Here is a 17,470-nt window from a genome sequence, read left to right on the forward strand (position 1 = left end):
TAAATTAAATGTCGTAGTAAAGAAAACAAACAACGTAGCTGAAAAAAATTATATTTTATGAGAAATTATAATTTACAATATTACATACAGGCATCCATCTTCAGTCGAAACTTAAGCTAAAATTCTCACAATCTCACGCAAAAGGTAAAGCAACGTTAGACTATAGTATAGTTTAGCAATATTGTGTAGTTATCGCCCAATCGTAAAAAAATCACACCGGTAAATTCAGTCATTGAAAGGAAGATCGGCATCGTTCGGCGCAGGCGCTGCGTGCCGAGACCATCTCGAGTCGCATCTCAACATTCATAAATTAACACGTATAAATAAAATCTCATTCTGTCATTTGTGCTTGAAGGGTAACTTAGTGAAGCTTAAAATAATTTGTGCTCGAGCAATTAATATTCCGACATATACTATACGACCAAAATAAGAGATAATTTTAAGATATTCTTATTGGTCCTCTGTGTTGGTGTTTATAAGTAGGTTTATAATTAAATAATCAGTCCGTTAAACTAGCGTTACTGTCGTATAATTTATGCTTCACATTTACAAGTAAAGCCTGTGAGAATGGATGGACCCTAAGTAAACAATCGCGTAAACAAGGGAAAATTTATTAAAACGGACAGTTAAAGATCAAATAGTCATAGAAAATTAAACGATTACTACTCGTATTGGCCAGTTTCGTTATAGTAGGTATACGATAGTTTCCCTAGGACCCAGCGTAGACTATACGTACACTAATGTACTGTTATCTGAATAGTCCAGTGACGTCGATTTAAGAGACTGTAAATAAAAATCGAAACAGAATTTAATAAAGTTGCTATATCTTTGGTTTACAATAAAACAATCTCATGAAATTGACGTCATCGTTAACGCTCCGACGCTTCGCGAGGCACACGGTGCCCACCTCTAAATAAAAATATATACGCATTCAACAATAAGTATAACAAAAATATATAAGCGACTGTCAAAGACGGTGGAATCGCTCGGCACGCAAGCATTTTAGGAATTGACCGTGCGCCGAACAGAAATAAACATCGCTGTACAAACAACTATGTACAGGGCATACACAGAGATTGCAATGGGTAACATGAATAGAAATACTCCAATATTGTGCGCTAAGTTCCAAATTCACATGATTTTGAGCATTTCGGACAGATGTATGTATCTCGAGAAGCAAACAGTTTTGCTATTGACAGTATCGGGTATAGGTCCTCGCTTAAAATAACCAAGAATATTACAGAGTCACAACAACAAATAAGTTAATACAAATAAGTTACATGTTCGAAATAGAAACTCGGTTTCCTTACTATACATAACATAACTAACCGTAAACACGAAGCAACACACTAAATTAAGCATATAATAATAAAAATATTCTCTAAAATATGGAAGATCAAAAACAACGTATAATATGTTCGCGCTTCGGTGAGAGCCCGCAACGACATCGAGTGTCAATCGTGTGCCAATAGCAAAACTCGGCATTGACCCGTCAGCTCAATTCACTCGGCACATTTAGACCCAAATGTACAATATATTACATTCCGTGTTAAGCTTTCGTGCAAAAAACATCAGTTTCAGTTTAACAGATATCGCATCGTATTGGGTTCCTAGTAAAAAAAGTTTATATCAAATGCATTTAAAAATGTCCTTACACAACTAACGTACGCCCGTCGGCTCCGACTCTCGAACAGACGTGAGGAGAGACACCGTCGCGAAGGCGAAGCCTCAGTAAAACAAACTTTACGTCAATTAATTTCTTAGAAAAACAGCTCAAACGATACACATGTCAATGAATAGAATTCCAATGTACAAAACGAAAAGAGAATCTGTAGTAAGGGAGGAAGGACAGGCTTCGTCGCTTAAATAAATACGATATACAATACGAAGGGGCCGCGGCCGCCCTTCGACCGACTAGTTTGTTCGAATCCATTCCTCTGGACGTTCACGTATACTAGTAGAAAGATATTATGGCAACAAACTTTACAAAAATCCTAAAACAATGACTAAAAGCAGCGACGGCGAGGCCACGACTCGCCGCTCGCTTTAAAAAAAATGCACAATTTAATATTCACCGATACAGACACGTACATAAATTGTGAATTACCTCATCATAAAAAAACATGTCAAAAAGGTCCTGAAACGGCACCGCCCGCCGGTGCCCATTAATTAGGTTAAATGACTTACAATCTAACCTTACTTGTCATAAATCTGTTTAAGATGAATAACTTTCGTCCACCCGATCAGTTCGCGAATTTTTACATTTTGTCGTGAAATGATGATGTTTAAATTACGTGTTATACACAATCACAGATTTGTGCGGGCGCCGAACGCGGCCTTACACCAGGTTGTACTCCTTCAGGTTGGACTGCAGGATCGTGTCCTTCACCGCCGCGAACACGAATCGGATGTTCTCGGTGTCTGCAAGCACAATTCAAACGTCACTCATGTTTCACTCACGTTTGCTTCCTAAGATGGTTTGGGACCCATGTTAAATGAGGCAGTTATAGATTCTAAATTAGTCTACTTCCAACCTTTTTTTTGTCGTCATCTGTCTCATTTAAACACAGCGTAGACACAATGACAGAAAGAGACGTGAGAGTTCTTTAGTAAAGATTGAAATTAGTCTTTGTTTTTTGTTTAGATTTTGCGCTGAAATCAGCATGCGAAGCATTAAATTAGAAATAAAAGATATTGTATGCAAAAAATAGATAAAATCCTTACCTTTGTTTCATGCAGAGTTGTTAGGGCAAATAAAAGAATATTAAAAAATACGCAATAAATATTTATTATTAAACACCTTAACTAAACAACCACATCATGCCAAATTGAATTCTTTTAGCGCTGATTGCATAATTGTGTCCTTTACGGCACAGAACACTAACTTAATATTTTCAGTGTCTTTATGAATATCCAAAGCAGCATGCAAAATATAAAAAATAAATAGAAGTAAATAATATCCTAAGAATGGCAGAAAAAAATACATATAAACCATATATTAATGAACATACTATCACAAAAAGATTTTGTCCTTATCACTCTTGCCAGATTTTGAAAAAAAAAACTTGGCTTACACCATCTTGTTAAACCGATTTAGATGAAACATACATTTAATGTTTAAAAGGAATAATTAAAAAGGACGTCGGCGCTTTATCAATACTACTGTTGGACATATAAAATACATATACACACACATATATATATAAAAATAATATACACATACATACTCTATATACACACACAAAGCAAGCTACTTCAATTTTAGCGCAAAATCTAAATAATAAACGACTTACCAACTGCACTGCACTTACGCAATCCTTGAATATTCAAAACGCACTAGAACTTATATTACTAAATCAAAATAAATCTTTTTAAACGTATTTTGGTACGGTTAACAAACAAAACAAAACTGTCAATGATAATAAATCTGTGATGAATATGTAATATTCCTTTAACTGAAAAAAATTGTGTATAAGTATTCACATTACCATTATATAAAGACAAAATATAGAATATGATTTTACATAATCTTGAAGGAATCTTAAATATTACATATATATCAAGTTACAGCTTACAATGATAGTTCCAAAATTGACGGAAAAAATTGCCTACGTATTTTTATACCATCTTTGTTATATTTCATGAAAAAATAAAAAACTTACCCGTCGCACAGGTGAAATGCGAGTAAATAATTTTCTCAGCGTCGGGATTCAGATCGACGAACATTCGCAGAATAAACTCACGCGCAGTGCTGGCGTCGCGTTGCGGACCTAACAGTGCAACTAGCGTTAACTATGATCGCTTTACTAATCTTTAATGACTTAAAAAAATTGTTCAAGTACTGTATAAAGCTCCAAAAAACCAACAACTATATTGGAAAATCTCGACAAATAAAACTTCCTTAACGAGATTTTTGCATGTAAAATTGATTTGTAATTTTAGTGAAGCGACGAAACAGTACTTAAATAATTCTATTTAAATCAATAATTCACCAGCGAAGATAAACTTAGCGAACAAACTTAATTGCTTAATCTAGCCAAGTTAACGTACGTAAACTTAAAATATGTACGCGTACACATCGTACTAGCGCACACGTCTAGCATACTACACGATATAAACCTGTGGCTGTGGTAAAATGCGAATAACACGTCCTGTCGGGGTCCGGGTTCTCTCTGAGGTATTTCTTAAGTATATACTCCCGCGCAGGGACCGGATCGCATTTCGGCCCTGATAAAGTCACTCATACAATTATCTAAGATTTTATTTCCTAAATTAATTTTGTTATAAATACGTGATATTTTAAATAATATTTACGTTTGTTATGTAAATGAAGAAAACACACACGTGTTTTTTACAAATCACTTACGAAAAAAACTAGTGGCGCTACATCATTTTAGGTCTGGGCCTCTGATTTCTGTTTGTTTCGTGATCATTTGCTTTTCCTAATAGGCAAGTAGGTGATCAGCCTAACACACGCCGCCGACTTTCTGGCTCTAAGGCGTGTTGGAGGAAGGTGAATGTTTTGCTTCACCGTACCAGCAAGTGTGAAGTGCGCCCATACTGTACGGTGCGGTACACGGTCGGGGTTCGACCCTACGACCTGAGATGATAGTCGTACGCTGAAGTACTGGCAAACACTGCTCTTCATATCAATTACAACAACTGTAACACACAGACGTGATGTATGTGTGTTGACCTAACTTGTGGGTCAAATAAATAATACAAACCGGATTGCCAAACCAAGTTTGACGTTTCAGTGTATAACTGGCTAAGACTATCTTATCATCTCAAACCAACAGATGGCGATAAATGCAAAAAGGCCTACCGCTATTTTAATGACGAGGTTATATTAGGGTTTCATTATAATTAAACCTCTGCATGAAATAGCTGAAACATATTGGGGGACAATTATTGTTGATTCTCTGTAAGAAAACAATTGTGACCAATTTTAAAAATACAATATTAATGAGCACATACCGTCGTATTCGGGGAAATAGTCGACGAGATGCGAATACATGATTTTTTCTTCGAGCAAATCTTTTTTGTTGAGGAACAAAATAACCGACGAGTGCTGGAACCAGGGATACGTGATGATCGTCTTGAACAATGCCTTTGATTCTTCCATTCGATTCTGAAATTGCATTCAATTGTGATTAAGTATTGATACTAATATACATATTATTAATAGCTAGCTTTGCGTCAAAAAAATTTAAGTACGCAACACCCAGAACTATAGGGTTCGATTACCGGAAACAATGATATGAGTCAGGTTATATGGTTCTAACATCAATGAAGCAGAGATGTATAGCTATCGTAACAAGCGATTAATACAGTGTATGTATGTAAACCTATGTTATTTTGTATATCTCTTAGCAAGAAATAAAAGGCTTTTTATTTTATTTTTATTATTATTTTATTTATGTATGTAATGAACTTATTTATGCCCGGATTTCAAACAGTACAGTGAAGTTTAAAAAAAAAAATGTAGCAAATGTACTTTCGATGGGCGAACTGCAAAAACATTTTCTATGATAATTTTTAATAGAATTTTTTTTTACTCACCTCATTTTCAGACTCGAATAAAATTTGATCGTATTCGCTAAGTGCTACTAAGAAAATGATGGATGTGACATTTTCGAAACAGTGAATCCACTTCCTTCTCTCGGATCTTTGTCCGCCGACGTCCACCATTCTATACATAAAATTATTATTATCACAAAATCTATAGAAATCAAGATTTCCTCACACTAGAAAACTCGTTGATGTTTGGCTACAAACTGTAATTTTTGGGTTCTTAAGACTTAATGACCAGAGTTCAGTATCGTATCACAAGCCACAATTTAATTTTGAGGCCTCCAAGTTAAAATTAGTTAACAGTAGCTTTACTATATTCCTCAAAATATAAATTCTACGAAAAATTCCTTAATTAAAAAGTTTGCCAAAAAAATGTCAAAAGATTGAAAATTAAATCAATTTATATCTTTTATCACCAAACAAATATAAAAATCACCCATTTTTACTTACTATATATAAAGTTTACATAAAACACGTATAGAGAAACAAACATATGTTAGTATAAACTTACAACTAGCATTAGCAATACACAAAGCAGAGAAATACAAAAAAATCCTACCTAACCAATCTCTATAGCTTGTGCTTTTTTTTAAATTTTAATAGTTCATGTGTCCATACTACGACTGGAACTTTCCCTCTATATCAACTTCACACACTTTCTTGTACAGTGAAGTGTAATATAGTTAGGAAAACCGCCATTTCTTTATATATCAAAATCTACGGCTTATTAAATAGAAAATGTTCTAAAGACTTGTACAAGATTGTAGCGGTTTCAGGTTTTTTTTAGTTTATAGCCCTTAAAACAGTAAAGAAGTTATAGAGACTGGTATCAATATTAGTAAAGCAACGTTAATAAAGCATAGATTAGCGTTAAAAACAACTACTGGCATTACATTACCTTTTACGCCTCGTTTCTGGGTATATCATAAAGAGTAATAAACAATATCTCGACAGCGAACAGTTATTGATAAGTACGTAAATTTTATACAACAGATACAGAAATCTGAGGCCCAGACCTAAAAAGGTTGTAGCGCCACTGATTTATTTATTTATTTTATTTTACGTAAATTTTGTAGATCCCGCGAATTTAGTAAATCCCACGATTAGATTTAAATTCTTAATATTTAAATATTTTCAAGTGCAATGACCATTTAATAGGCAAAATAGTTTCATAAAATTACACAATCAAAGTTATTTAATATTTTCGTTCAGATACAGAAATCTGAGGCCCAGACCTAAAAAGGTTGTAGCGCCACTGATTTATTTATTTATTTGACGTAAAGTTTGTAGGGAAATTATATAGCATAGAAGCAAAATGTTTGCCATATCGTGCGTGTCCTAACTCCTAGTTGAAGCGTTAGAATTTTACACCCTTATTATTAGATATTTAAAATAATCGCGTGAAATTCTGTTTAATTTTTGCTATGAGATTTACTTATTAACCTTTTTGCTTTTTGCCGGCGCATTAGGGCGACATAGATTTGATACGATACTCATTACAGATTTTTTTGAACTGCTTTTCGAACTCGCACAGCGGTTTTCGCAGCGGCGGTCGTGGTCAAATCAGTCGTAAAGCAGTCATTTTACGATTTGGTTAGTTAGTGAGTTACAGAATCGCAGGGCTGTAGGTATGGTTAGAAGATAGATTTAGGAGATCAAGTATTAGTAGTAATAAATAAAAATTACTTTATTTTGCATGTGATACTATAAACAAATCGGCCAAACTTCGACTGGTATTTGATTTTATAAAATAATGAATCCTACTACCAGGCCACAACGACAACATACATATATTTAATTATTTTACATTTTAAATTATAAACCTCGGAAAATTGGGTTACAAACTACTAACTTCCAACCGCGCTTCGACTAAGCACCAACTGTTAAAGCACCACCGCGATTTTTCAATAATGTATTGTTGTTATTATACAGTTATTCACAATATTCACATATTATATGATTATAATACCTAAAGCAGTGTGTTTCCCTTTTTACAGTCAATCTTTGGATGCAGGAGAGTAGCGAATCATCGTCGATAAATTCAGTAAACCAGGGACTAATGAAATCATTGAAGATCATAAAATTATTACAATGTTTTCAAAATTTAATTCCAGGCAGATTTAGTGAAGAAATTATTTTTTTATAAACTAATTATGAAACTATCAAGAAGGCCGAAATAATTTACAGTTGTAAAAATAGTTACAAGAAAGTCCCATACTTTATGGGTATAACAAGACTTTATTACTCTAATACAATCGCGAAATTAAACAATATCAAATAAACTGTTAACAATTACCTATCTTTGCCGTGGAGCTAACGAAGCGATGATAATACGGAAAATGCTATCCTATATGTAGTATATGGCGTATTTAATAAAAAAACCTCGTAATTAAAACAAACATATTCGAACTAAAGTATCAAAGTTTCTCTTCACCAAATATGCCTGATTCGCAAACTTACAATAGAAAGCGCGATATTATCACAAAGCAAATGTTGATGGCTTAAGCATTACTTGTGCTGTTAAGCAATAAGCTATGATCTTATAAAATGATTTCACTAGATAGTTTTTTATACATACTTTGTATCAAAATTGCTAATAGCCCTGCCACGGATCAATACAGGAACTTATTGTAATCCGCGAATATAGTAAATCCCAGGATTAAATTTAAATTCTTAATATTTAAATATTTTCAAGTGCAATGACCATTTAATAGGCAAAATAGTTTAATAAAATTACACAATCAAAGTTATTTAATATTTTCGTTCAATAAAAGTAAAAAAACACTGTAATTTAATTAAATATTTTAGACTAGAGCTTAAGAAACGTATTATAAAAGTAGTTTTAATTGTGATTTAGGATTTGGCAATTTTAATCATGACAATTTTCTTAATTTTCATATAAGTTTTGCTTTTTTGACGTCATTAAAGCACCTAAACATCAAGTAAAACAACCGAGGTCACCTATAAACAACGCTAGGGAATTGTCAAATATCATCTATTGGTGCAATAATGCCAGAAACATTACTAACACAATATCAGGAAAACTTACTAATAACATTTAACTTCTAATAACAAAGTTTATAGCCATTCCCGTTGGCAAGGACACGTATACAAAGGATATTTGTTTTTTTTTCTATAACGACATAACAAATATAGAATCAGATTCGTCTGTGATTTTGATTAAACAACATTTTTTGTATGGCATCAAATGAGTATCTTCGGAAGACAATCTACCATTTAGCAAATTTAACTACTAACGAGCAGTACGTATATAGAAATGGCATGTTTTACGTACATAAGAATATAATTGTATTTAAGATTACCGCGTCACACGAGGTCCGTATCCGACCTTGCCTATAATAAGCTGATTACATTATTGTAAGGTTTCCAAAACCTATTATGAAATCTTTAGCCATCTAATCAAAACGTGCAAGCTACGGTCCAAACGTACCTAAATATAATGCCGTCTAGATCGAAAGGATATTCAAGAATGCCTGTAGTCGGCTGTCGAGCTCGGAGAATGTCCTGCTCCGTGGGTAGAAAATCGTCTTTTTCGATTCTCTCCAGATCACTTAAATAGCTGTAAATTCATGCAACATCTAAAGCACATGCACGCGATGCCCCATACCCGCAGAAGAGATCCGATCATGCATTAGTTTGCCACCATTTTACCTAAATCGTATCTCTTCCAAGTCAAACGGGTATTCGATGATGCCCGTAGTAGGCACTCTGACGCGCAGAATGTCTTGTTCGGTCGGTAAGTAGTTTGGTGCCGCGACACGATCAATCTCCTGCAAGTAGCTATAGAAAAACGGTCCCTTACATACGGAATCATAAACATTTCTGTTCTCACTTTGGGAATCGAACCCGTGGACTTTTTATTATCTAAATAAGCATCCTGAAATGTAGGAAATACCTCTCTGAGGTATTCTATTCGAGTTAATTTGAAGATTTACGAGTAATTTCATCACCTTGGGAATCGAACTTTTATTGCTAAGATTTTTGTGTGGTTATTTGGATGAATATTAGAAGAAATTACGTGGGCATATAATACCTAATGCTTGTGTTTATTATGAAAGAAAATACTGATGTCATTATGATAATTGATACATTTACAGACTTTAATCATAGTTTATGTTCGCTAGACAATTGATGTTTGTTATTTTAATCAATCGTGTAAACGTATAAAAATGGTATTGTCATACATATTTGTAGGTCTTGATACAGTACAGTAATTAAAAAACATAATTCTATTAGTTAAATCACAAATAATGTCTTTTAATTATGATAATCGATATTTTTCTACGTTTGAATAAAAAACTTAGAATCTAGTTCATGAGTAATGAAGTGATTTTATGAATACGTAATTATATTTCACTTACTATTTGGCTGAATCGGTGAGCTGGTACTCCCGCCTGCGATCGTAGCACTCCTGAATACCGGAGTCGGCCCATAGTCCCTTGATGGCCTCGACGTAGGGACTCTCGAATGTTGTCACGCTCTCAAAGTCGATAGCCGATATCAACTCCGCCTGTTCCTGGAAAATTTTGATGGAACTGTTAAAATCAGGTCTTTCAATTTGTCTGCAAGGTAAAGACTCCTATATAGCAGTACAAGAATATATTTATCTTATATTGACCCTAAAAGAAATTCTAGGTCCTATGTCCAGTAAAAATTTACTAATTTTAAAGTCGGAAATAATTCGTCTAAGAAAAAAGGGTCAGGAAATAGTCATTAAGGAACGAACTAACGGCAATGCAAATCAAGACCTTACATATAAAATGAGTACTATCAATAGTCTTTAAAATATAAGTTAATTTGTCATTTGGGAGATTATTTACGTGTCTCTTACATTGCTAATTTATCATTATAGGCAAATAAATCAACCTAAGCTAAATAACCTCATCGCCAGTAATAGAACCCAACATATGCACTATACGTTTACAAGCTACGAACGAAGGCGGTATAAAATTCAGATATGGTTTTTATTTGAAAATACAAATATATTCTGTCCTATTATTGCTAACGAATTAGATAATAATTATAAGCTCGCTGATTGCTATAAATTATAACGTAAAAAACCTGCGTTAGTAGTAATTTTATATTTTAAAATTTAACCGAAGTTTTAGAAAATTAACGTCTACGATAAATTATTACATTAGAGACGTACACGTGTCTGTGGGAAGTAATTATAATAAAAACAGTTAAAGAATTAAATTGTAAAAGTATATAATCAAGACTGGTAATAAACAACTAGTATTAACAGTACATAGGTCATACACTCATTTCGGTATTTACATACACAAATATATATTGCAATTGTATATTATATCGTCTCGATTCTAAGCTTATTCAAAGAAGCGTTAAAGTTTGATTGTTTGTGAAAGTTTGATTAGAAATTACCAAAACATTATATTTTAATAATAAACATACACATGTACTGTCAAATCAAATAGCTTTAAAACTACATATTTTGTCCTTATTACTCTCGCATAAATTTGAAATTAAATGAACGTGTCTGATTACGACTCATTGGTCTAGTGGTTAGTACCCCTGACTGCGAATCCATGGGTCCCGGGTTCGATCCCCGGCTGAGACGAACATCGATGTGATGAGCATTTGATGTTGTGCTTAGGTCTTGGGTGTTTAAATATGTATTTATATGTCTATCTATCTATGTATGTATATCCGTTGCTTAGTACCCATAACACAAGCTTCACCAGCTTAGCATGGGACTCGGTCAATTGGTGGGTATTGTCTTAAAAAAAAATTGATGTTTGAGCGTCTGATTAAGGATTATAAGCGATACACGTAATTTGGGCTGTGTTAAGTATTTATTTTAACACCATATATAATTTACACAAGCGCGAAAGAGCGTAGAGTGGGATTTCCTCAAGGTTGTCTAATAGCAATTTGTTGACTTGGATAGATTTATCATTTCCGTACTTAACCAAAATCGGACCACAAAAACCTTATCAATTATTATTGCAATTTGCCTTATTGTCTACTATTACTGTTTAAATGCCTCACAGCCTTAAATTTTGATTTAAGGACCCATTATATGAATAACGCGTGTAGAACACATTGAAATGAAACTCTCGCAGACCATGTATGCCGAAAAGTACCCGAAACGCGTGAAAGTTATTTAAATAGATTTAATTTTGTATTTTTCTAATTAAGCAATTGTAAATCTATACCGTTTTTTTGTTGTACTAAAATTCGATTTATCACGTGACAATAGGTGGCACTTCTGCTAGAATGTTGTAAATTTAATAAATTTGTGACCTACCTTCGCCTGTTTTAATGGCAGTAATGAAAAGTATGGATACTGCTAGGTACTTTATACGATTTATAGTCTATGCAATAATAGTGAGATCGACATCTAAAATGTCCATATATATAATTAAATCATATTATGTCCAATTTAATACTTTTATTCTTTAAACAAACACTGACCTGTATGTCCACAGACAATATATTCTCAATAATTTTATATTAAATGTTATTATGACTTTTCGCAGTAAGAACAATTAAGCGTTTGTCATGCGTGCGCAATTGTTTGAACAGGCAGAATTATACAAAAATAAAACAGACGCAAAAGCGCCTTTCTGGGCTTCTTTTTTTAAAATACAGAATAAAAGCATTTACCATAGACGATTATTAAACATAAGACACAGATGTACTGTAGCGAGTCGCATTCTTTAGATGACATTATTATGTAGTTATCTATGAAAAATTCTTACGAGTTACATATCATTCGTCCTCGTATATCATTCCTATCTTCGTATCTATATAATTCTTAGAATTATCTCAATTTTTACCTCGCGTTTAGTAAAACATTTCGTAAGAGGTGAAAGATAGCGCGGTATCTCGTCATGTTCCATGAATATCCTATTGCAAGTTTAAAATTATTATTATTATGGTATTAAAAGCGATGATGAAAAATTTCTATCAAGTTTGTTGACAATATATATTTTTATAAGGGAATGTTGTTATATTTAAATTATGGCTAATGATTTTGTATATGTACAAAAATGAGTTGTCATATGGTCTTCCTATTATAATTTTTTAAAGGTTATATACATACCTATATATATATAACATATATTGATTTAAACTTTCTCAGTCCAATCAATAAACTATGTTTTTTTATCAAATATTTTTACTAGACGGTCTCTATAAGCTGTTCAACTCCGGTGGCTCTTCGTTAACGTAAAGTAAAACAAGTAACACAGAAAAAAACATCCATGTTTAGAATTTTTAGATAAACACACAAATATTTAAAATGTTTTTTGTATATTTCTATCAAGTTTGTCAATATTGTCAATATATATTTTTATTAGTAAAAGTTCTTGTATATTAAAGATATTCTAATCTTATAAGTCCGCAATAAATTCAATAAGGCGTACTACTACGAAGAAGTACTGGAGAAGAGACTCTACAAGTTTGCAGGAGGACATTTAAAGAGAATATACTGAAGAACATTTTTATTAAACATCGAATTTATATTACCTACTAATTATTATAATCCTCTACATTATATTGACAATTTATTTTTGGTTGTTGTATTTCTATTTTAATTTTATTCTTTGATTATCTTAATTATAATATGTACTTTTTGAAACATTAATTATGTGTAATCATTATTAAACGATATTGTGTGGCGAAATGGTAATGAGAATAGATAGGCAGATTTATCCTGTCTATATTTAATACGAGATTATTTTCTATTTATAGCTACTGGGTGCAAGGATTTTAGTCTGCTTTATTTAACGGCTGAATCGATTTTTTTCTTAGAACATTATACGATGTGGTGAGTTTTACACTACTTGTTTAATAACGTATACTTTGAATACACAAACAGCACAGCCTTCAAACAATATAAAATTTTTTTTAAAGACAATTCACACCAATTGACCTAGTCCCATGCTAAGCTGGTGAAGCTTGTGTTATGGGTACTAGGCAACGGATATACATACATATTATAGATAGATGGACATATAAATACATATTTAAACACCCAAGACCTAAGCACAACACCAAATGCTCATCACATCGATGTTCGTCTCAGCCGGGGATCGAACCCGGGACCCATGGATTCGCAGTCAGGGGTACTAACCACAAGACCAATGAGTCGTCATTAAAAAATCTGTATATTTGTTTAGCAAATGATTAGAATGGAATAAATTTTTTCTCCAAATCCCGTTTTCTAATATGTATATCACCATTATGTGTCAAGCAATAATGACGATTAACTTCGTACATTAAATAGTAAATTATGATTTCATGCTCTTAGCAAAACAAACTATTGGATAACTTAAATAACCAACCATTCTACCACTGTATTAGGTGCAATTTATTAAGTCGATTCTATAAGTAAAGCCAAGCCTTACTTAAAATATATGAAGTTATTTTTTCTTTTTATAAATACATTGTATTGAAAATTTTACTTACTCCATTGGACGGATTTCCATATGATATTTTGAGAAGATCCATGGCGCGTATCATACTCTGCATGGCCATGAAGATGTTCTGGTAGACAAGTTTGATGAAGCCACGCTTGTCTTCGTCGCTGTAACCCGAGCCATGGATGATTCTCATCTGCTTGATGAATGTGGACTTGCCCGACTCGCCAGTACCTGGTCACAATGTATGATAAAAAAAAATAGATATAACAGAACATAGAAGTAGTGAGGTATGGAGTATACACATAGTATCTATGGGATTGCAATTTTTTAAATCCATGCTTACATACTATTCAGGACTTGATTTTTGAACACTGAGTGTGACCAATTGTAATTTAGGGGTTTTTAAATACAATATTAAACATTTATTATTACAAAATCAAGTAAGCTGCCTCATATTTATGGTATATCTGCTTTTAGACAGTAAAAGATTTTGAAACAGTTTAAGCTATTATTGATAAAAGACCCTGTAGAAAGAACTGATTTACCGTCAAAAAAAATTGGCAAAACGAGACTAAATAGGATGTTAGTTAAAACTGCACAATTGATTTAGTTTCTTTGAATGAGCGGGTAAATACCTGTTGTTGTATTTTGCAAAGGATATATTATGAAAGTATAAAGGATTGCTAGCCTACTACTGTCCTATGTTTAAACCCTAACTGTGCATAGTAATTTTTCTAAAGTTCACAGGAACTCTACATCATACAGTGAAAATAGACTGTAATATTATAACATTGTTATAAATAACATCAAAGAAATATATGTTTGGATATGTTTTGTTCAGCTATCTCCTATTTCTAACTCGGAACAATTTTGTTATGTTTTAACATGAACTCAGCGTATGCTTAGAATAAATCAACAAAAGCTTTGGAATTTATATTATTGGAAAGATATGTATTGCAAAATTAAATTCCAGAGAATGTTTTATTCATATACTTATCATATCATATATATCTTTAGTCATTAATAAAATTATTTGAATAAGAAACTTATAATCTTATAGAATGTTTTACATAGGTAATTTAGCTATTTATGTATACTAACTGAAGTGACATGACAAATAGCTAGATTATATTTATATTATTGTATTGAACAATAGATCTTGAGCAGCTAGTTAAAGACCTTGTGGAAACCAAAAACATTCTATGTATCTGTATAAATGTATGTTACTCTGTTTTTAAAAATTAATCTCATGTAGATGATGTTTTTGTATTTGAAATACCTAACTAAAATTTTCAGTAATTCATAAATTATTTAATTAAGTTTGGATAAAACCAAATGTAGTCATTTGCATGGTTATAAAAGACGTAGATAATATACTAAGCTTCGAAAACATAATATACATTAATGTTTAATATTCAAAATTATAATGAAATTCAACAAAAAATAACCTTCAGAACTGGCTGTTTTAAAACTTTTTAAACTATAATTTTCCTAGTTAATCTAAATACTTCCCTATAATAAATGTCATGAAATATGGATTGGCTCAATTACTTAATGAATAAAATAATAATATTTTAGTCTACCATATTCCCTTAATGATTAGAATTTTAATTTATACTAAATATTTTATTCAATTAATATTCATATAAGTTCAAAATTAACAGCAAACATTAAAACTAACTAAGAGATAAGATAATATATTTCTTATTTGAAATCATATTGCATTACTTTTTACTTGTTACAGGTTATCATACTATTATCAAAGCTAAAGAGAAAACATATAGATATGTACAATACATTCCTAGTGACAATGGATAATTAACTGATAAAATAAATATTGGAAAAGCATGCAAAGATCGTAATAGAATTTTACAAGATTAAACAGTTTAAAGGACCTTTCTATTTTTTTGCAAGAAATTAGTAAGACATGGAGAGATCCTGATATAAGAAAAGGAACAGAAAACTCTTAACAAGCAATTAATGATGATAACCCAAATTTGAAATTTAGCTTATCTCATATACTAATTAAATCTATATTGATATTTAAAGGGTTTTGCTAGGAACAAATTAGCAATAACTGAAATAAAGAAAATCTTTTATGATCCCCATTTCTATATCCTTATTAACCGCAAACAATGAATCATTTACAGAAGGAAACCTATAATAATCATATTGTTGTATACCTATTCAATCTATATGCACTAATTATTAAGGTTAAGAGAAAAGATCTTAGTTTCCTAGAAATATCAATTAATTATCAGTCATTGTAAGAAGTAATTGCTATAATTTAATATTTACCTATAGTCATTATTAAAATATCTAATAGTGGAAGAATGAGGCTACCAATATAATTTGATATTTAAAACTATGAACTGATTTACCTTTATTTATAAGATTTTTTTAATTAATAAAAAAATTGGGAGATGACTCACCAAGGAGTAGCAATTTGAGTTCTCTCCTTGCATCGCGTTTGTCCTTTCGGAGTTGCCGCTCTATTTCCTGATTGATTCTTTTCTGTTCTTTGGCCTCTTCTGACATGCAGCACTCCATGTTTCCTCTGGGCGGAGGGCCGCACACCGTCCTCGCGCGTGGAGCCGTGTCCTTTCGGCAGGCCTATCAACCGAGGCACACCACTCCTAGAAACGACATATCAATTCACTGCATACATCACCAAACGTTTCGATATAAGTTCACGAACGTTCACAAAATCACACACCGACTCGATAGCGCGTGAACAATCATCCGAACTAGAAACCAATAAATACTAAAACCGACAATCCGGTCACTGGGTGTGGTGACTTATGATCGGTCATATACATATACGCTTCTGTCAACTGCCGACATAAACACTTCGAAATCCGTTTATATACGACCGTGGAACCTTGTGAAGCATTCGTTTAATCTTATTAATGTAACTAGATTCAAGAAACCTATAGCTATTCCCCGCACGTGTGTAATAATATAATTAAAACTGTGAGCAAACAGCGGATTGATGGTAATCTACTGATAACTAGAACGGCCTATGTCTCCTGTCTAGGTTACGATATCATATTTTGTTAACATCAGTTCACGCGCTTAATTTCTTATAAGATCCATTTTCTTTCACCTTACGTACCCAAATATATATCCATAGGGCACGATCAAGTCTTTCACTTCAACTTATTGCACTAACCACAATTTTTATCACTGAAATCGTAAAACGTCCGCCTCTCTCAATATGGCGCTGGGAGATTTTGGGTAATGGAACTAGTGCGCGTGCGTCGTGCCAGTTTTAACAAATAAATTAAAATTATTCTTTTAAAGATTATAAATCAATAAAACAACATAAAATTGAGTGTAATGTATGATTTTATAGTGCGTAAATTATGTGTAAAAATCTGGCATCAAGTTTTTAATTTTCATATTCATGGTTTTATTTGACTATTGACAATATGAATATTGACAGCTGACACTTTAGTTGCGGACGCTTGCACCGATGTCAATTATCA

General features: G+C 32.4%; 1 protein-coding gene across 6 annotated transcripts; it reads right to left on the reverse strand.

Moving 5' to 3' along the window:
* Positions 1–35: 35 nt before the first annotated feature.
* Positions 36–17,396, reverse strand: LOC125063226 (guanine nucleotide-binding protein G(q) subunit alpha). Of its 6 annotated transcripts, XM_047669553.1 has the most exons (10): positions 17,098–17,394; positions 16,415–16,618; positions 14,029–14,213; positions 9,957–10,111; positions 9,247–9,375; positions 9,026–9,154; positions 5,563–5,692; positions 4,978–5,131; positions 3,663–3,770; positions 36–2,421 (listed from the first exon to the last, which is right to left on the reverse strand). In XM_047669553.1, the coding sequence occupies exons 2-10, from the start codon at positions 16,530–16,532 to the stop codon at positions 2,339–2,341; spliced, it is 1,191 nt and encodes a 396-aa protein (XP_047525509.1). In that variant the 5' UTR covers positions 16,533–16,618; positions 17,098–17,394; the 3' UTR covers positions 36–2,338. The 6 variants fall into 6 exon arrangements, with proteins under 6 accessions (XP_047525509.1, XP_047525505.1, XP_047525504.1 ...); XM_047669549.1 differs by lacking the exon at positions 9,247–9,375 and having other exon boundaries at positions 17,098–17,393; XM_047669548.1 differs by lacking the exon at positions 9,026–9,154 and having other exon boundaries at positions 17,098–17,391.
* Positions 17,397–17,470: the final 74 nt, after the last annotated feature.

The sequence above is a fragment of the Pieris napi genome, chromosome 3 (genome assembly GCF_905475465.1).
Source record: "Pieris napi chromosome 3, ilPieNapi1.2, whole genome shotgun sequence".
Lineage (NCBI taxonomy): Eukaryota > Metazoa > Arthropoda > Insecta > Lepidoptera > Pieridae > Pieris > Pieris napi.

Coding starts and splice junctions, on each gene's coding strand:
- LOC125063226 (XM_047669553.1), bottom strand. CDS start 16,532: ATGGAGTGCTGCATGTCAGAAGAGGCCAAAGAACAGAAAAGAATCAAT. Junction 14,214..16,414: donor ACTCAAATTGCTACTCCTTG/GTGAGTCATCTC, acceptor CATTGTGACCAG/GTACTGGCGAGTCGGGCAAG. Junction 5,132..5,562: donor TATTCGAGTCTGAAAATGAG/GTGAGTAAAAAA, acceptor ATGCAATTTCAG/AATCGAATGGAAGAATCAAA.